The following is a 21,604-nucleotide window of genomic DNA, read 5'->3' as shown; positions in this document are numbered from 1 at the left end:
TCAGTGGCCCCGGCTCTGGGCACCAGGCAGATGCCCCAAGGGCCATCCCCCTTTCTGTCCCGCTGCGCCCGCCCAGCCCCCTGCCCGGCTGCCCCTCGTACCTTGCTTCTTCCTTCGGTTCAAGGGCAGCATGTCCACGGCGTGGGCGACGAGCAGCAGCAGGCACAGTGGCGCCCGCATCTGGGCAGCCTGGTGCGGGGGCGCGCGGGGGTCCCGGCACCCAGGCGGCGCCCACAGGGGTTCCCCGGGAGGCCAGACGGCCGGGCGGCGACCCGGCGGCGGCGCGGCGGGCGCGGGGGATGCTCCGCGCGCATCCGGGGACGCGGGGTCCGTCCCGCCGTCAGGGACTCGCCGTCCGCCCGGGGGCCGGCCGCCAGGTCCAGCGAGGGCGTTGGCGGAGCCGGGACACGGCCCCGCGGGGAGGAGCCGGCGCGGCGGGGGCGGCGCGTTAACCCGCGCGGGCCGGCGCGGCGGGCGGGGGTCCCCGGCCAGGGGCCAGGAGGTCTGCCTGTCCCGCAGTCCGCGGTCTGGCGTCGTCCGCCCCCTGCACTGCCCTGCTCACACTCCCACCGCCAGCCAGCCAGACACAGGTACAGACCCCCCGGCCCCGCCCCCAACACGCAGGTACAGAAGCGGGGACGCCCAGGGACCCCCAATCTTCTGCTCTCAGCACCTCCCTCAGCACCACTCCCCGCCCCCGGGTTTTCTTTCTCCTCCTTTCGCTGTTTCTCGTTTCCCCTGCGCCCTTACGGGCCACTCCATCGCTTCCTCTGCTTCTCTGTCTTTGGGTCTGTCTTCTGTTCCTCCACTCGCGGCCTCTTCCCTCGACCCCCGTCTGGTCTGTTCCCTCTCCGCCCTGTCTGCTTCTTTCAAGAGGGTCCTAAGTCTCTTCTGGCCGCTGACCCTGAATGTTTCCGGCCAAGCCTGGCGGGAGCCCCTAATCTTTGACTCCAAGTGACCAGCACCTCATAAATTCGCTTGTGAAGGGGCCGGGGACCTGGACTGTGTTTCCTCCAACCTCATCTGCAGGACTGGGAGCAGCTGGCTCGGTTTAACCCTTTCAGGGCTAGATCCCTCCTCCTACCCCTCCGACGGCACCTTCCAGCCTCCTGTCGCCTGCCCACTAAAAACAATAACAGTAATAGTAATGCTTGCGATCATTTTGGAGACCTATGCGCTTGGCGTTGTGCTGAGCACTTTACACATAATAGAATCTTCAAAACAACCCAGCAAAGCTCTGTTCTGATTAGCCCCACTTTACTGGGAGGAGAGGGACTCAGAGGCAGAGACTTGCCTAAGGCCACGCAGCTGGTCAGTGGTCTGTCTGGGTCCAGGGCCCGCCCTCTTAGCCACTACTCGAGTCGCAGAGGAACTGACCCTTGACACTCTTGCTGAACAATTGTCCTTCCTTTTTCCTATGTGTGTGGGTTCGATCCAAAAGAAAAGGAAGGTAAATGCTGTATCTCCTTCTCTATCCCCTTCTCCCCATCCTTACTGAGTCCCCCCAGTGCAATGAGGACCTTGGAGGGCATGTCAGGGGGAGTGAGGCAGCCCTGGCCTGGCCGTTCTTCTGTGGCGCTCCGTGAACACTGGCAGACAACATCCTGGGGTCTCTGTGGAGTGTCAGACCCATCCCACCCAAATGGCTCCATTTCACAGATGGGGCCACTGAGGCCTCGGGATTGGGGGTGTGTAGCTCGGGTAGCCCAGCAAGTCTAGGACTGAGGTGGGATGGGCATCCAGGTGTCCCAGCATGGTCCCTCCATCATGGCCTCCAAAGCTGTCTTGTTCTGCCTTCTCTGATCTCAGTCTTCCCCACCACCCTACCCTCACCCCTTTAATCCCACAGATCTCAACTCCTTGCAGTATTTCACAAGCAGCTCCAGGCTGTCGTACTTCTTCGGAGCCTTTCACATGTGGCCTCTCTATGGAATGTTGGCCTACACTCCATCCGCCTTGTCCACTCACTCCTACAGGACCCAGCTCTGGAGGGTTGCCTCCTGGAAATGCGCCTCATCCAGGAGGCCTTCCCTGATTCTCAGGCCGGGTCCAGGGCCTCCTCTGGGCTCCCATAGTCTCTTGATCACAGCGTTGATAAACTATACTAACTATAGATGTGTCTGTCTGTCCCTCCTTCTAAATTGTCAACTCTGAGGCCAGAGATAAGGTCATGTCTGGGTCTCTGGAGCCTAGCACATGGAGCAGGGCGCAGTATGTTTGTAGACTGAATGAAAGAATAAATGATGAGGTCTCCAGGTGCAGGAGTCTCCTGGCTTATACACGGAATTCAGGGACTTGGAGACATAAGGTGACCCCTGAAGATCAAGCTTTAGGAAGCTGGAAAGTCAGCCCCTGCTCCACTGTCCCCAGTCCTGAGGGTTCCCCCAGGTGAGCAGGACGGCCCCCAGGCGAGCAGAGGGGAGCAACATGCCTCGTGAGTCGTGCAGAGGCTGGGGCCACTGACAGCCACCCAGCTCTGCGGACGGCGGCCTCTCTCCTTCTCCCCACCCGCTCCCTCTGCTCCAGCTACTCAGGCCTCCTCCTGTCTCTCAAACTTGTCGGCTGTGCGTCCCCAGCAAGGCTTTTTGCTGTTCCCTCTGCCTGGATGAGTCTTGGTCAGATATCCTCAGGGCCTGTCTCTGCTCGTTACCTCCTCAGAGAGGCCCTCTCTGAGCACTCCAGATAAAATACCACATCCCTTCTCTGTATCCCCTCATCCTGCTGTACCCGCCCTGGTACCAGGCACTGCCTGGCCTGTTCATGTTTGTCACTTGCTTGTCTGTGAGTTCCATGAGGCCAGGAATCTTCTGTTTTCTCCCTAAGGCTGGCACGTAGAGTGCTTAATGAATATTTGTGGAATGAACAAATGAATGAATGAGTGAGCAGCCGCTCACCCTTTGATTCATTGTGGCCTCTCAAGTGTCTCCTGCTCTCGGGGGTCAGTTTCCCCGTTTGTTCAGTGGCACAGAGGGGATTTTGTGTTCTCTGAGAACCCTTCCAGTCCTTTCAGAATCCCATATTTCTAGGGTTCTAAGAGCCAGAATCCCACCCTGCCCTGAGGTGCTCAGAGGGTCTTGGGTTCTCTGTAGCTCCAGGGGGCTGTCTGGGTATCCTAGCCTGCCACCAGTTGCCCTCCCCCAACATAGGTGCCCAGGGAGGACATGGAAGCCGGTGGTGCTGACGGCATCCCCAGGAGGTGTGCACACCAGGGGCATCGGTTAAGGAACCACTGGACACTGTCACAAATAGATGAAGATGGGTATAATGGCTGCAACACGTTATACTCATAGCCCGTTTTCCTGATCAGCAAATCCTTCTCCTGCATAGGAGAGCCAGGACTCAGGTTCCTTCCAACTTGTGCTCTGCTGTCTTCAGTACATGGTTTAAAGCTCCGGGCAGAAGGGTCAAGGCACCCGAGACCACCTATGGGAGGTACAGAGCTTGTCCCCCCCATCCCATTGGCCGGAACTCAGTCGTGTGGCCACACCTACCTGCAAGGGTGGCTGGGTAATGTAGTCTAGCCATGTGCTGGGGGTGTTGAGGGGTAGGGGGTGGACCGAAAAGGTTTGGTGAACTCTGGCCAGTCGGCCACATTGGACCACTCTCATTCTCGCCCCAGTGATGCAGCGGCTCCTGCCTGTGTTGGCCCTGACCCCTACAAGCTCTTCATCCTAAGCAGCCAGTGGACCTGGATTTTCTTCCAGATGAAGACTGAACTCCTCCTCGGAGCCACAGGGCTGCAGGATGGCCCCTGCTGGAGTGACCAATTGTCCCACTTTGAGGGATTGAAGATGCAATTTTCAATCTGGGATGCAATTTTATCTCATGTATGGCTTTGTGTAACCACCACCACATCAAGGCACTTAACTGGACCATCACTGGACTCCCTCGTGCCACCCCTTTATGACTCCACCCACTCCCTCCCCGCCACCCTGACCCCTAACGACAACTAATCTGTCTCCATTTCTATAATTATGTTGCTACACAGATATTCTGTGATGGAATCATGTGTCCTTTTGAGATTGGCTTTCTTTGCTCAGCATACTTTCCTTGAGATTGGTCCAAATTGTTGCATGTATGAATAGTTGCTTTTTACTGCTGAGTAGGATTCCATGGTATGGATGTACTGTAGTTTGTTTAGCCATTCACCCATTGAAAGACATTTGGATAATTTCTAGTTTTTGGTTATTAACAATAAAGCTACTATGGACATTTGTGTACAAGTTTCTGCATAGTGTCTTTGGCAAAATGTCTGCCTGTCTTTTGCACATTTTTAATTGGATATTTTTGTTTTACTGTTGCAGTTTAAAACTTCTTTATTCTACCCAGAAATCCTGTGTTGGATATGTGATTTGCTAATATTTTCTCCTCGTCTGTGATTTGTCCTCTCACCGTCTTCCCAGTGTCGTTACAGAGCAAAGGTTTTCAATTTTGATGAAGTCCACTTTATCAATTTTTTCTTTTTATGGATCATGCTTCTGGTGTCAAGTCTAAAAACATTTCCCTAGTTCCAAGTCTCAAAGATTTTCTTCTATTTTTTTCTACAAGTTATATAGTTCGACATTTGAGTCCATAATCTATTTTGAATTAGTCTTTATAGAAAGGGTGAGGTTTAGGTCAAGGTGTACTTTTTGCTTATGGATGTCCAATTGGTCCAGTATGACTTGTCGAAAAGGCTGTCTTACCTCCATTGAATTGCTTTTGCTCTTTTGTCAAAAATTAATTGGGCATATTTGTGTGGATCTATTTCTGGGTTAACTATTCTGTTCCGTGGACTATGGGTCATTCTATCCACCAATATCATGCTGTCTTGATTATTACAGCTTTATAATAAATCTTGAAACTGGGCAGACTGATCCCACCCACTTTATTTTTTTCAAAATTGTTTTAGCTATTTTAGTGCCTTTGCCTTTCAATATAAATATTATAATAATTTTGTCTCTATCTGCAAAGAATTTTGCTGGGAATTTGATCAGAATTGTATTAAATGTGTATGTATTTTGGGGAGAATTGACATCTTGACTATGTTGAGTCTTCCAATCCATGAAATGGTATGTTTCTCCGTTTATTTAGATCTTCTTGGATTTTTTAAAATCAGTATTTTGTGATTTTCACATATAAGTCTTGTATGTGTTTTATTAGATTTACACTGAAGTATTTCTCTTCTTTTGTTTCAAGCAATTGTGAGTGGTATTGTATTTTTAATTTTGCTGCCCACGTGTTCCTTCCTGGTATATAGAACTACAACTGATTTTTATGTGTTGATCTTGTACCCTACCACCGTGCTAAACTCACTTATTAGTTCTAGGAGTATTTTTGTAGATTTCTGGAGTTTTTCAACATAGACAACCATGTCACCTGCAAATAGAGACAGGTTTCTTTCTTTCTGATTTTTTGAATTTTTTTTTTATTTATTTTTTTGAGGAAGATTAGCCCTGAGCTAACTACTGCCAATCCTCCTCTTTTTGCTGAGGAAGACTGGTCCTGAGCTAACATCTATGCCCATCTTCCTCTACTTTATATGTGGGATGCCTGCCACAGCATGGCTTTTCCAAGTGGTGCCATGTCTGCACCCGGGATCCAAACCGTGAACCCCAGGCTGCCAAGAAGTAGAACGTGTGAACTTAACCACTGCGCCACCAGGCAGGCCCCGCCTTTCTTTCTGATTTATGTGCCTTTTATTTCCTTTTCCTGTCTTATTGCATTGGCTAGAACTTCTAGCATTATGCTGAATAAGAGTGATGAGAGCAGACATCCTTGCCTTCTTCCCAATCTTACTGGGAAAGCATTTAGTCCTTCACCATCAGGTAGAATGTGGGCTGTAGGTTTTTTGCCCTTTATCAAGTTGACAAATTTCCTCTCTATTGCTAGTTTTCTGAGAGTTTTTTAAAAATCACGAATAGATATTGAATTTTGTCATATGCTCTTTTTCTGGCATCTATTGACACAATCATGTGATTTTTCTTCTTTAGCCATTGATATGGTGCATTACATTAGCTGATTTTCAAATATGGAGCCAGCTTGCCCTCCCTGGAATAAGCCCCATTTGGCCATGGTGTATAATTCTTTCCATATATTGTGAATTCTATTTAATAATATTTTGTTAGGGACTTTTGCATCTATATTCATGAAGGATATTGGTCTCTCTCTATATATTTTTTGTACTGTCTTTGTCTAGTTTTGGTACCAGGATAATACTAGCCCCAGTAGAAGCAGAAGAGCAAAGCAGACCAGAATAGAATTGCAAAGGCTCTGGAAAATAAACCGACATCCCAACTACAGCCACCCAAAGTAGTTGAGAACCTACACACCACATCTAAACACTGAGACTGCCTGCTAAGGTAAAAGGTTTGAATAGGACCTGGAGTGTCCTGATATAATAGCCCAATGTCCAGGATACATAGAAAATTACCTGTCATACCAAGAACCAGAAAGCCACAGTTTGAATGAGAAAAGACAATCAACTGATGCTAATACCAAGATGATTCAGAAGTTGGAATTATCTGCCAAGGATTTTAAAGCAGCCGTCATAAAAATGCTTTGACAAGAATTTATAAATTTTCTTGAAACAAATGGAAACATAGAAAATCTCAGCAAAGAAATAGAAGTTTTAAAGAAGAAACAAACAGAAATTATAATACTGAACAATCAAATAATTAAATAAAACAACAACGTGCCGATGGACTCAGTAGGGGAGTGGAGACATCCAATGATGGACAAATGCCCCAACTCCATCCTTCAACAGGTGGGATAGCCTGGGGCGTGTTCTGCCCTGTCTCCCAGAACTCCCCAGCAGGCCTGAGCACCAGCTGCCCGCAGCGGTAACTGTCTTGCTAACCCACCCTTCATGGACTGCCTTCCCATCCTATTTTATTCTTTATTCTCAGCCCTGTTTTTCTCAGGATCCATTCCCAAATAAACTTCCCGAACTCAAATCTTTGTCTCAGGGACTGCTTCTCAGCAACTCCAAACCAAGACAGTATCTTATCAACTCTCGTGATCACGTAGAGGGGGTGCAGGTAAACACGATGCCTAATCTGGAGTGAGTTCTCACTAACAATTTTCATCATCTGTGCGTCAGTTTCGTCATCGATAGAGGGGAGGCAGTGAGCCCCCACCTTCCTCTGCTGGACTTCATCTCCTTCTCCTCTTAAATCACAACCTCTGCGACCCCTGTCTTCCTTCTTCACCTCGCCTGGTTTTTCGCAAGGGAAGGTCAGCAGCCCTGTCCCAGGGATGCTCAGGCAAACAAAGGAGCTGCTTCAAGACAGCCACCCCTCCTTCGCCTGCCCCAGTGGAATCACAGCCTCCATGGTGGGTTGGGTTGTTGTTTTAATACCAGTGTGAAATAAATTGAAACGTTACCCATAAAATACAGGTTTTCAGCAGCTGGCCTGAAATTTCTTTCCATAAACAAACAAGTTTAAAGAGATGCCTTAATGCCACCCGCCAACTCCTCCCTCCGCCTTTTGTGTACCCCTGTGGGAGTGGGGTCTGCTGGGAACCTCAGCCTCCCAGGCGAAGGCAGGCTGCTGGGGACCGTGGGTCATCTCTAGGCCTTTTGCTGACTTGTGCCTCTCACCCTGTCTGTCTGCTCCCTGAAGAATCCCCAGGTTCATCTCCCACCCCAGTTCCTACACTCAGTGTAGACTTGGGAGCCCAGCTGCCTAGGTTTGACTCAGAGATTTTTCTACCTATTAAGTGCGACTTTGAGCAAATTACTTAACCTATCTCTGCCTCAGTTTCCCCCTCTGAAAAGAGGGATAATATCAGTACCTACTTCATAGGGCTGTTTGAGGATTAAATTAAATATGAGGCTCTTAGAAAAGCGCCTGGCATCAGGCCATGCTGTGTAACTGTTAGCTATTATTAGCTTTATAGGCGGAAAAGAAACGAGGGTAGAAGATGGAGCAGGGGGCTCAGTGACATTCGGGCTTTTCCGGAATGAGCCTTCTTTGGGGTTTCCTCTGGGGTGTTTATATAAACATCTGCCCAACACCCTTCAGTTTGCAAAGTTGCTGACATCTGCTATTTCCTTCGGCCTGACGTTTAACTGTGGGAGGAGTCAGCACAGGGGCCGTGATTATCCCCAGCTTCCAGAAGAGGAAACTGAGGCCTAGTCGGTGGACTGACTCACCTGTGGCCTCAGGAAGTAGTAGACTCCATTTCGGTGGTTTGAGGACCCAAATGAATCCTGATCCTGGTCACACACTGAACCCTGACTCTCATCATAGACTGAGTCCTGGTCCTTCATCACATACTGAAACTTGACCCTGATCCTAGACCAAATCATAATCCTGGCCTCAAGTGGGCCTCTGACCCCATTCTTGATCATGGACTGAGCCTCAGACTAAGCCACCAACTTCATTTCAGTCAGAACCCTGCATGTTGTTTCATACTAGGCCCTGACTCCAGCCTCAGACTGAGCCCTGATCTTAGATTGAGCCCTGGCCCTGTGGCACACTGGGCCCTGATCCTTGTTATAGACTGAGCCCTGATCCTTGTTGTAGACTGAGTCATGATCCTGGTTCTATACTGGACCCTAGCTCTGGCCCAGAGCAAGCCCCCAGTGGAACTCTAACCTGGAACTCTGCCTCCAGCCCCATTCTGGATCTGCTGTGTGAACCCAATTGCCCATCTTCCCCAGACTTCAGTCCTTCCCCCAGGAAACAGTGGAAAAGAAACCTTCTCTCAGCATGCTGTGGAGAAGGCCCAGGCATCGGAGGAGGATTTACAGCACATTGTGGGAAGGGAGACTCCATCTCATCTCCTGTGTTTGCAAAGCCCCCGACCTCACCCGGGGCCAGCCTCCAAGCCCCATGTCCTCTGGATGCCAGAATTCTGAGTTCTATTGTTTGGGTGCTTTTCAGTTCTGACTATTTAATGCAGTCGTTTCTGGTTTGACACTCGCAGCCCTGGTGCACTGGGGCAGGGTTTTTCCTCCCCCTGTGGTTGAAGTTGTAACACTCTTTCAAAGAAAGGGAAAAATTTAAAAACAACAGTGAAAATATTTCCAAAACGTATTCATCATCAAGTTGATCTCTCAGTAATTGGCTGGGGGAGCGAAGGAGGAGACAGAGAGAAGTGTTTCATAGCGAGGGGACGCAGGTCTCTGGTGGATAGGGGGGCGGGTGCCAGCCTTGTAGACCTTCTCTGGGTCCACACAAGGGTGGCGACGTGGACAGAGAGATGGAGGAGAGCTGGGTGCAGGACGGCGGAGGAGAAGAGCCAAGCTTCAGGCCCCTGCATGTTCCCACTCCGGAAGGAGCCGAGACCCGGAGCCTCTTACTGGCGATGCGCCCTTGACTTTGAGCCTCTTTGCTCATCTGTGAGATGGAGACAATAACGCCTACCCAAGGAGAACCCTGGAGACCAAAAGACAAAGTGGCTGCAGAGCACCCAGCACAAGGTCCGACCCCGAGAGATGCAAGTAATAATAGTTGCTGCCGTCGTTGTTATTTGTATCCTTTGTCAGTCAGCCGAGAGGCAGTAGAGCCTGGTGGTACATGGAGGCTGGAGTCAAACCACCTGCGTTCCAGTCCCTGTTCTCCTGCTTACTACCTATGTGACCGTGGGCAAGTTGCTGAACCTCTCGGAGCCTCAGTTTCCCCATCTGTAAAATTGGGATGGTATTCAAGTTATTGTGAGGATTAAATCGGTTAATACAAGCAGAGCACTTAGGACTGTGCCTGGCCTATAGCAAGTGCCTGATGAGTGTTTGCTATTATGATCTGTTCAAAAAATATTTCATGCATCCCTACTATGTGCAGCCTGCACGGGTAGAAAGACTACTTCACAGGACATGCAGTGAGGGACACTGGGCCCCCGAGTTTTCTTGCCCCAAGTTCCCCATCTCAATTCCAGCCTTTAGCAGTTGATTAACTGATGGTTTGATTGAGTCATTCATTACCAAGCACCAACTGTGTGCCAGGGAGCAGTGAAAGTTAAAGGCACATGAACTTGGGGTCAAGGCAGTGAAGGGAGGCACCGTGGCTGGAGTGGAGAGAGTGTGGTGGTGGGGGGAAGGGGAGCAGAGCAGAAGCCGGGAGGGGGGTTGGGGAGCAGGGCCTGAGTCTATTCCCAAGGTCATGGGAAGGGGCGGGTGCTCAGAGGGGTGAAGGAGAGGAAGCAGGAGATGCCACCTTCAAGGAGGACAGGGGAGGGACAAGATCAGACGTCAGCATTAGAAAGGCTGGAGTTCTGGGTCCTTCCACACTCTCTCCTTAATTCCCACAAGAACCCATTTCACGGGTGGAGAAATAGAGGTCTCAGAGTCACACTCAGAGGACACGGATCTGGCGCCGCCGGCTCCCAAGCCCTGGCTCCCTGAGCTCCTCCTTGTCTTCTTGGCCTCTGCCTCCCAGCCCTAAGGACCCTCAGGACCCACAGCCTCCCTTGGCCCACCAAGTCCTTCTTTCCAGCCGGCTCAGCCAAAACAGGACTGAGGAGGACGTGATAGGCACCAACCCTCTGGTCTTCCTCAGCCCCTTAATCCCAGGACCAGTCACTACCCGGGGCCTCTGCTGCCCCCTCCAATCCCTCGTGACTTCCAATCAATTCAGCTCCTGAGCCGTCTTGGCAGAGGTGCCCAGTGCATGTCTCCCTCTTGTTATTTCTCCAGCTCCACCAGTGGGTGCCCTGCCCATACCATCTCGGCATTCACCATTCAGGTCCTTGCTGGCCGGAACCCAGGGCTCTAGCTGCCCACAGGGCAGGCTGGGAGTACTGGTGAGTTAACGGCCCCCAGGATGATGCTGGGAGTTGGAGGATAAGCCCCCGCCAGCTCCCTCGCCCCTTGGGTGGGACGACTCTGTCTCCAGAGTCCCCACTGGGATGGAAGGCCAGTTGCCCAACTTGATCCTCACCACTCTTTCTCTTTGCTTCTTTTCCTTTCCCATCTTGCTTTCTGGGACCAGGTCGCAAGTAACCAGTTTGCCCTTGAATTCTTATTTCCAGGTTTGCTAAGATAATCACCATGCCTAGTCAATTTTACCTGCAAAACAGCTTTCGAGCCCAGCCCCTTCTCTCATCTCCCCTGTGACTGCTCGCTAGATCCCAGCCCAGCACCTGCTGCCTGCCTGCATCTCAGGGCCTCCCGAGCTGTCTTCCGGTTTTGCCCCTGCCCCTCCCCCTCAGCCCCACCCAAAATGGAAGCCGACAGGATCTTGACATAAAGAAAACGGGTCATCTCCTTCCCCTGCTTAAAACCTGCCCACAGCTGCCCCTGTTCCTCCCCATCACAGCCTGCGGGATCAGCCCACCAACCTCTCCCCACCTCTCTGCCCCAGGCCACCCTGGTTGCCTTCCTGTTCTTCAAACACACCCAATCGTTACCATCTCGGGGCCTTTGCACTTGCTGTTCCCTCTGCCTGTAACACTCCCCAGGTCTCCCATGGTGAGATCACGCTTGGCTTCCTGGCCTCAGCTCCAACGGCACCTCCTCAGAGAGGTCTTCCCTGACCACGCAATCAACAGCTCTGCGTCCCTCATCACCATGCCCCACACCCCTAGCCTGCTTCATTCCCTTTATACTGTTTCCCATCCTCTAAACTGGCCTTGGTGATTTGTTGTCTTGCTGTTTGTGCCCCTGAAAGGAGGGACCTCATCTGCACATGCTGGCATCTTGCCCCAGGCCCTATGCTGGCCTCGGTGTTTAGCTGTGAATTTGCCGATGTCTCTGCCCCGCTGGAGTTGACGGTCTGGTTGAACAGGGGCTGGGGAAGGAAGGCAGATCATGGACCAATAGTAGACAGTGCCACAAAGGTAAAGAAGTAGGAGAGAAAGTGACCAGCTGCGGGGCAGTGGGAGACCACGCCCACTTGTATGGCCAGATTCTGTGTGAGAAGAGGGAGTCTGGATAAGAACGATTTAGACAAGGGACAGAGTAGCTCTCTCCGTCAGCAGCCCAGATGGGAGCAGCACAGCCTGGTGGGACGTCTCTGTGGGGCAGGACTCTTCCCATCTGGCAGCTCTGTGGCTCCTAGGGGGCTGCCCAAGATAGCCCCCAACACATCCATATTCCCGCGGGGGGATTGGTCAGCCCACAACCACATGGCCACGTCCAGCCGCAAGGGACAGGAAATGTGATATTCCACAGGGCAGCCACGTGCTCAGCAAAAAATCAGGGGAAGTGTTGTTATCCAGGAAAGTGGGAGATTGGGTATGGGGGCTGTCAGGTCGTCCTTGCCTCAGGCTTCAGCGAGAACCACTGGCTCCTGCTGTTTTTTGCATGTCTGGTTCTTGGTCCTTCTTTGTGTGAGGTGGAGGGATAGCCAGAATCCCACCTCTGGGACCCCACACCCTCTGTGAGTTCCCTCCTTCCCGAGGGGTTCCAGCCAGGCTCTCCCCATCCCTACCCTCCTGCCTCTGCCTGCAGTCTGTCCTCTCCATCTCTCTTTTGCTTAGATCTTCGCTCCACATCTGCCCCTCGTCATGAAACGTCTTAGACGTTCTGCCCACACGCGGCGCGGCTGCTTCTCACTCGCTTCTCTCTCCACTCTCCGGGAGGTCTGGCCTCTGCACTCCCTGCTCCGAGGTGTAGCTTGCTCAGCGGGGCCCGGTCCCTCTGTCATGAGATGCACTTTGACTCTCCAACCTCCCTGTGGCCCTCTGCCCTGCTGGCCACCCTTCCTGACGTTCTCCGTGACACTTCAGCACCCATTGGAAACAAAGAAAATGGGCTGTGCCGTCAGGAAGAACCAGAGCGAGGTTGCTTCACCTCTCTGAGCCTCAGTTGCCTCATCTAAAATGGGGCTGAGAACATCCATTAACTAACAAACGAATTTTTATTTGCAGCCACGCCATATCAGGCATTTAAATGAACCCATACAAATGCATCTAAAAGGGGGATAACAGCGCAAAAATACCCCTGCCTGCGGCAGGGTGCGTCGCAGTCCAGCGCGGAGCTCTTTGCGCGCGTGCGCATCAGCTCAGAGACAGCTCCCCACCCCGCCCCGTTCGCACTCTTTTCTCTTTCATTGCTAACTCCTTTTGCTCTTCTCCTTACTGCATTCGTTACTGCATTTCTCAATTGTTTTTCAGCTCTGTTCTCCTCTCTCCATCTCTGCAGCTCGCGCAGATCCTTTTCCCAGGTCTGACTTGGCACATCATCCACCTGGCTGGACAGCTCCGCCTGAGGTCCCGTGGGCATCTCAAACCCGGGGGTGTCTGGAACCAAACTCAGCCTCTTCCCTTTCTGGCTTCAGACCCTGGGAAGGGCCCACCCACCTGTTCACTGGTCTTTGGAGCCAGACCAGGCCCTCAGTCCCCCCTTCTCCACCCCTTGGCTCCAGCCGGGGTCCAGCTTCAGTGTCTGCAGCAGCCACTTCCCTGGTCTCGGGCTCTGACTTCTCCTCACGTCCATACCAGCCCCGCCCCCACAGCTGCTCAGTTACTCTTCCTAACCTACGACTTTGGCTGTGTCACCCCACCCAGAGCACATGCGGTCACTGTCCTGCCTATGTCTCCTTGGCACTCGTCTTTCCAGGTCCAAGGAGCCTTCTGCAAACATCTGTAACTCTGTGGCTGAGGCAGAGATGCTGGAGCATCAAGAGTCCCCAGCCCCGTCCCGCAATGACTGCTGGGAGTTGGTGAGTGAATACCCAGCTCCCCCGCCCTACATTGGGATACCTCTGAGGTGCGTTCTTCACTGTCTCCGAGTCCCCAGTTGAGGTCCCGTTGGGACTGAGCTCTCATGGCCACACCAGCAGCTTGCTTGATTATGCATCATTTTGGCTGCCTTTCCTTCCAGGCCTCCTCTCCCCCTCTTTACAATGTTTCCTGGAATCACCTCCCAAATTAACCATTTGCTTGATTCCTCATCTCAGTGTCTGCTTCTTGGGGAACCCAAACCAAGCCCATCTATGAAGCCCTTTTCCCTCTGCTTGGGAAGCCCTGGTCTCCAGGATGACATTCAAACCCCTTACCTGGCATTCAAGGCCCTTAACATGCTGACCCCACCACCATATGTCTGCCCTTCCACACTTTGCTCATGCTCTTCTTTCTGGTCTGAAATAATTGTCCTTTTGCTTAATGCTCATCTGAGTTGTATCTGCCTTTCAAGATTCAGCTCAAATTCATTTCCCCCAGGAAGCCTTCCAGACCACATCAATCCTTGGAGTGTTCGCACAGCCCCAAGACATCTGCTCCCCACTCGTGGCACAAATAGCATCAAGTTTTACCTGGTTTGTTCCTCCAGCAAATAGTTAGGTTAGCGTTTTCTCTGTGCACAGCTCTGAGAGCTGGAAGAGCCAAGACAGGGAGGTGAGTCAACACAGCCCCTGCCCCGAGGTCTGAGCCATCCAATGGAGAGGCCATCCGGAAGATAGAGTGGGCATTTCAGGCACAGCCATCAACTCCATGAAGAAAGGGACCATTTTTATACACGATAAAAAAATGCACGCATCATTTATGCTAGTGGATTCAAAGAGGAGTTGGCAAACTGCAGACCAGAGACCGAATTCAGCCCGCCACTTGTTTTTACGAATTAAGTTGTATTTGAACACAGCCGCATTTATTTATGCGTTGCCTATGGCTGACTCTGCACTACAGTGGCGGGGTAGTTGCGACAGAGATGACATGGCCCACAAAGACAAGTATTTACTATCTGAAGTCTTACAGAGAAAGTTCACTGACCCCTGGCTTGAAATACCAATATTATTTATTACGTCACACAGTTTCTGAGGGCCATGAGTTTGGGTTTGGCCTGGCTGGCTGGTGCTGGCTCGGGGTCTCTCAGGAGGGTGCAGTCCAGATGTCTGCTGGAACTGCACACACCTGCAGGTTTGGCTCGGATGGAAGATCTGTGTCTAAGCTGGCTCGCTCACATGGCCAGCAAGCTGATGCTGGCTGTTGGCTGGGGGTCTCAGTTCCTCTCCACATGGGCCCCTCCACAGGGCTGCTTGAGTCTCCTAACAACACGGCAGCTGGTTTCCCCAGGGAAGGAGTCCAGGCTAAGCATTTTACACAAAGCCTCATTTAATCCTCACAACATCCTTATGGGACAGAAGTGATTATTATCTACATGTCTCATCTGAGGAAACCAGAGCTCAGAGAGAGGAAGCAGTGTGCCCAAGTCAGAGATAGTGCTAGAACTCAAACTCAAGTCCCTTTGGCTCCAAAGCCCTACTCCTAACTACTGGGCTGCCTCTCCAAATCATCACAGAGTTCCAGCAAATGATCTGTGGCTGGGGATCCAGCATCATTTGGGTTTTATTTAGACCTACCCTTCCTGGGGGCATGGTCCCACTCTCCCTCCAGTTATCAGCTTCACGTGTGGGCTCCACCTCTCTCAGACTCTCTATTAAATGAGTCATTGGTCCTATCCAGCTTTCTTTCCCAATATTTTTGCCATCCACCTCTCCTCTTTTTCAGCCCACTGCTTCGGTCTTCTCTTGGGCCATCTGTTCTTGCCTGGAGACAAAGGCAGAAGAGGCAATGCTTTCGGATGGTGTTCCTTGATCTTACCACTCAGTGCACACTCAGCTCTCCTCTGTCCATCCTCTTGGAAGACAGAGATGCAAAGGATGACCCCATGAAGCAGAATTCCTTTTGCGTATTTTGCAGATGTGGGAACAGAGGGTTAGAGAGCATGAGTAACTCAGCTAAGGTCACATAGGGAGTAGGGAGAGGATAGGGTCAAAATCCCAGATCTATCTGATTCCAAACCTAGTGCTCTTTCCACTCTACCCATTGACCCATCTACCCGTTGACCTGACCCCCATCCTCCTATTCATCCATTGACCCATCCTTTCATCCACCCTATTATCTTCCCATCCATCCTCCCATCCACCCAGTTCTTCCATCCACCCACCCATTATCTTCCCATCCACACATTCATCCTCCCATCCATCCATCCTACCACCCACTCATCTATCTTCACCCATCCATCCTTTCTCTCACCCACCCATCCACCAATCTATAATCATCCATCTTCCTATATATCCATCCTCCCATCCACCCATCCCCCCTTTTATTTAATAGTTCCTGAGAGCCTACCATCCACCAGTCACTATTCCAAGGACTGAGATATGATTCAGAGCTGGACAAAGTCCTGCCCTCATTCTGGTTGTGGGAAGCAGACAACAAACAAATAAATACACGCCGTACATGGGGCATAAGTGCTGTGAAGAAAAATAAAGCAGGGGATCAATGTCGGGAGTAACTAAGGCAAGAAGGTGACATTTGAGCAGAAACCTGAAGGAAGTGAGGGAGAAGCCCTGTGACAACTTGGGAGAACAGCATTCTAGGCAGAGGGAACAGCTATGCAAAGGCCCTGAGGTGGGAACAAGCTTGGTTGGCCTGAGGATCAGCAAGGAGGTCAGTGTGGATGAAGCAGAGTGAGAGAAGGAGACATAGGAAATGAAGAGGCCAGCTAGGGGTAGATGACATCAGGCCTTGCTGGTCACCAGGAGTAACTGGGTTTTATTTCAAGTCAGTTGGCCAACAGTCTACACAATAGTAGGGTGATTTCTCATCTCCCAAGGAGGGAGCTGCAGAGCTCTGGGCACCAGTTCTTCCTGGTCTCTCCTTCTTCAACCACCCAGGCCAGTGGCTTTCACCACTGCAGCTGAAGCTGATGCCAGGGATGGGGGCTGAGGAGGCCAAGATCTGTGCGTCGGCTTCCACGGGGATGAGCGTGTCCCTTGCTGAGTAAAGAATGGGAAGAGTCAGCCAGTACCAAGCACCGTTCACATGAGCCTGTTCGGTCTTCAGCACCCGCTAGAGCTGGCATCATCAGCTCCATTTCACAGAAGAGGAAACCGAGGCTCACAGACGTCATGAGCTTGCTGAGGTCACACGGCCAGGAGGTGGCACCAGATTCGCCCAACTCTCACGTCTCATACTCTACCTTTTCACTCAACTCAATTAAATCTTTCAAAACGTTATTTGTTTGAGTTCCTACCGGGTGCTGGACCCAGAGTGAGAGACTCTTGCAGACTCATGGCCAATTCTGGAGGGAACCTTCACAATCACCTGGCACAACCCGCCATTCTCCCGATGGGAAACAGGCTCTGGAAGTTTCCTCCTTCAGGTCACACAGCTCAGAGAAGATGAAGCCGGGATAGTCCAACTCAGCTTATTTTACTAAAACTCTACACAGTAGGAAAGGGAAAGAGGCCATATTTTTCTCCCCACTTTTAGTGGCTTGACTTGGAGCTTGGCCACACATGTGTCAGACTGTTGGCTGTGGCAGAAACCACCTTTCCCCACTGTGTTTGGGGGGATGGACCCTAGGACTTTGATGTGTACACTCTGGGTCAGTAACTTCCCCAAACAAGGGTATCTGGTAAAAATAGGAATCGATTAATTCATCAGTAGGTTTCCTAACCGATTGATCAGTTGATTTCTAGGTCCCTATTGTACAAAGGATTTGAGGCAGCTCAGGAAGGAAGCGAAGGGTGGAAACTTGTCATCTTCTGTGCTTCGTACATTCCAGTCATCGGAAACATGAAGAAATGCAAAAAGAAAATCCAGCTGCTACATAGCTGGGGAACAAATTCTTAGTATGGAAGTAATTCTACTAAGGCTAGCCTCCTCCGAGTACATTCCAAATGCTTTTCCTATTTTCAAATTTAATTAAGAGACGTTTCTGTTGTATGAGTCATCACTTAATATTGGGAAGTGTTTATTAGGGAGTGGGCAGAATGAGGACAGGACCATTGGCCAATCAGATTTGAGTTCTGCGAGTCACTCACTGGCTGTGTGGTCTTGGGTGAGCCACTTTACCTCTCTGAGCACCAGTTTCCTTGTCTAAAAATTAAGATTTACCTGGCAGGGACTTGGGGAGATCTAAACTAGATCATACATATAAAAAACTTGCCACAGCACATATTTGCTGCCTTCTCTTTCCATTTCTCTTCTCACTTAGTCTCCTAAACAACCTCAGGGACCATGGTTGGAGTGTTGTTTGCATGAACTGTAGCCTTTCAGAAACCATTCAGCCAACCCTCTGAAATGACATTTCTAGTGAAATCTGATGCATTCTCATACACTGGCACAGTGTTGTCTTTCCCCATAGAGCTAAGCACATAGTCATTGCTGTAAAAAACCATCTTTGGATGGGGTGGGAAGTTCAGAAAAGGGAGACCTCTCTGGGTTGGGGTCATCATCAGGGAAGGATTCCTAGAGAAGAACTTGGCTAGGTGGTAAGAAGGGGGCACCAGGAGGTGGACACAGCAGAGGCCAGGGTGTGCAGGCAGGACTGAGCTGAAAGGTGACCGTGGCAGGTGATGGTGGAAGGTTAGCCCCCAGTGCCACTGAGAGCTCAAGAGCAGGAGTGAGAAAGATGAGTTTCCATTAAAGACAGACCAAAGTCACTTGCTGGCTGATTTGTTCTTGGGGAAGCATCTCTCCTCCCCGACAGGGGAGATCTTTGTCTGTCCTGGACAATAGGCTGTGGTCAACACAGATGTCTGCCCACCACACTTTCTTTTCCCCTTTCCTCTGTCTTTTCTTTCAGTTGTGGCTGTTGGGGAGGGTCTCCCTCTTCGGCTGTCAGGATGGAGCCTTGAGGCTGCTGGCGTCATATTTATGCCACATGGAGTGAAGCTGTCTGAGCAGGAAAGGATGATGCTACCAAGCCGAGAGACACAGAAGCCACGCTGAGCCTGGAGAGAGGGCTGCCAGTATTGCCCACAGCCCTGAGTCCAGCCATACCTTCAGCCCATTGGATTTGCCCTTTCCGTGAATCAATAAATTCCCTTTGCTTATTTAACAGGATATCTGTCACAGGTAACTGGAAGAATTATGATTAAGAGAGTCGGAAAATCAGAGACAGGCTTCTTTGAGACAGACAGAGCAGTGAAGGAGCGCAGCAGACGTGGAGGCTGAGTGCGAGTCTGGCCTCAGTTTCGTCATCTGTGAAATGGGCCGCTATGAGCACGAAATAAAGTCATTTATTTATGCCCCACCTTGTTGCAAAACGATTTAAGGCAGCTTACAGGTGTTATAAATCCAGAGGATGGGAAAAGAGATGGATACTGAAATTGTGAGGAGGGAAAAGAATGTGAACTCAAGGATGAGATCAGGTTCCTGAAGGCCAGCTGTGAGGTTCTGGACCATCACTCAGGTGAAGGGAATTTTGATTTTGAGCCTCCTGGCAGCCAAAGCAAGAAAAGAGAAACACAGCTACCTGGATTCAGAGGGGAAAAAACCCAACCCAGTTCCTGAGAAGAAGCCCAACTTCTCCTGGAATAAAAGTCTGAAATAAATTTCCTGTGGGTCTCCATCCTAAGGACTTTGTGAAGCACCATGAGCCGAGATAAAAGACAAGGAACAGGCTGGAGAAAATAGTTGCAACATGCATAAGTCAGAGGATTAAAATCCACCATAAATCAAGAGCTCCTACAAGTCAACAAGAAGACAAAGCATACCAGCAGAAAATGGGCAGAGGGGACTAAGGACGCAACGCCCAATAGAAGTCACAACAAAAGAAGTAGCTATCAAATCAGCAAAAAAAAAAAAAAAAAAAAAATGAGTAACACCAGTGTTGGTGAAGGTGTGGGGAGACAGGCATGCTCAGGCACATTTGTTCTTTCCTAGCACTTCTCATCACTTGACCTATTATACATCTATGTGTTAATTTGTTTGGGGCTGTTTCCCTGACCAGACTGTGAGTTCCGTGAGAGTAAGACTATCTCCTGAGCACTGTGGAGTCCCCAGCGCCTAGAACAGCATGCCTGGCACACAGTAGGTGCTGGGTAAATATTTACCAATCAAGGCCATGAGTGAGTGAATGAAGGATGGACAGCATGTAAACTGGCGTGACATTTTTGGTAGGCATTTTGGCAATATCCATTAGATTTTTAAATGTGCATTCACTGATTCAGAAATTCCTCCTTCGGCAGTCTGCTTAATAGAAACACACCAACTCTGAAAGGAAGGGATAGAAGGATGTTCCTTGCAACGTTGTTTGAACGGCAAAAGTTGGAAATAACCTAAATGCCCAGAGCACTGCACTGATTAAGTGAGATATGGTTTATCCTCCCTGTGGAATACTGTATGTACTTCTTAAAAAGGACAAGAACAGGGGCCGGCTCCGTGGCCGAGTGGTTAAGTTCCCACGCTCCGCTTCGGCGGCCCAGGGTTTCTCTGGTTCAGATTCTGGGTGCAGACATGGCACCGCTCGTCAGGCCACGCTGAGGCAGCATCCCACATGCCACAACTAGAAGGACCCACAACAAAGAATATACAACCATGTGCTGGGGGGCTTTGGGGAGAAAAATAAAAAATAAAATCTTTAAAAAAAAAAGGACAAGAATAGATCTATGATACTGACATGGTCTGATCTCTAAGACATGTTACTAAAAGAAAATAGCCAGTCACAGAACAACAGTATGTAGTATCTATGGGAAAGCAAAAACTTTATCTATCTGTCATCTATCTAGCTATCATGTGTCTATCTATCTGTCTATTTATCTATCTATCCATTTATCCTCCATCAATCTGTCAATATAAACAAATAGAAATATACCTTGGAAGGAATCACTAACCTGTTAACAGTGGTAGCTTCTGAAGAAGGGACTAACATGGGGAGGTATGCAAAGGGCTATTTTTGCTTTACGATTTTATTTAAACATAATATGCATTTTAAAGGTGCACAGATAGGTGTAAAAGTTGGTAAATCTTCACAAATTGTGTACACTCATGTAACTAGCTCTCGGATGAAGAAAGAATATTCCGGCACCTAGCAGCCCTGCTCATCATCCCCTCAGGGAGAGTTTTCACTGTCCTCTGTCCCCTTTATCACCTGAGATTCAATTTGCCAATTTTCCAACTTTATATAAATGGGACCACAAGGTGGATACAATTTTGTGTTTGGCTCTTTTCGTGCAATGTTCTATTTACGTATTTCATTTTTTTACTTTTTTATTGATAGACTTCTGTCCATTTCAACTATTTTCGAAGAGAATGTATCACTTGTCTTCTACCCTTGTGAGTTAGATCATCACAATCTAGTAATCAAAATAAGTCGACCCAGACAGTGTGTGCGCCAAGAGTTTGCCTTCACCGAGAACAGCAGGGGTTTTCCCGCAGTAAGACAAGGGGACAAGGATGGTGGGCAGGCCTCAGGCCGCTGCGTCAGACCCCTCACGCAGAGCGGGCGGCTGGCGTCCTGGAGCCCGTGTTGAGGGGTTCTTCGGCTTTGGCTGAGTCTTCTGCGGGAGCTGGAGGTTTAGCGGACGGTGCTCATTTTCCATGATAACAGCAGCTTCCATGTGGCGAGCCCCCCTTGCCAAGCGTTTGCAGGCATAGCTCATCCTTGCACAGCCTCTTGGGGAGGAGACGTGACCTGGGTGCAGCGGGGGCTGAACTCAGGTCTGTCTGGCTTCAGAGTCTGAACCAGTATTTCCCAGTTCGGTGGTGAAATGGGCAGCCAAGAAAAAGACGAAGACGTGCTAACCAGGACACACGTGGCTGCACAGAAATCCACACCCCAGGAGGTGTGGGTGGGCATGGTGTGGGGACACGATGGGATGGCGGGAGTCCAGGGACACTGATGCAAAATACGGAAGGAAAGCCTGCACGCTGTGGTGGCGGCTGCTTGGGTGGCAGCCGGGCATCAGGAGCCGTGGCTGCTCCTCTGAGTCCCTCCAGGCCGCTC

General features: G+C 50.4%; 1 protein-coding gene across 1 annotated transcript in view; it reads right to left on the bottom strand.

Moving 5' to 3' along the window:
• Positions 1-347, bottom strand: part of RSPO4 (R-spondin 4) — a 37,880-nt gene extending 37,533 nt beyond the window's left edge. The window contains exon 1 of the mRNA XM_001497744.3: positions 102-347. Coding sequence (XP_001497794.1) covers positions 102-180 — 79 coding nt within the window. The 5' untranslated portion in view covers positions 181-347. The remainder of the gene's footprint in view (positions 1-101) is intronic.
• Positions 348-21,604: the final 21,257 nt, after the last annotated feature.

This window comes from Equus caballus, chromosome 22 (assembly GCF_041296265.1).
Source record: "Equus caballus isolate H_3958 breed thoroughbred chromosome 22, TB-T2T, whole genome shotgun sequence".
Lineage (NCBI taxonomy): Eukaryota > Metazoa > Chordata > Mammalia > Perissodactyla > Equidae > Equus > Equus caballus.
Note: the sequence above shows the minus strand (reverse complement) of the source record. Positions and strands in the feature narration are given on the sequence as shown.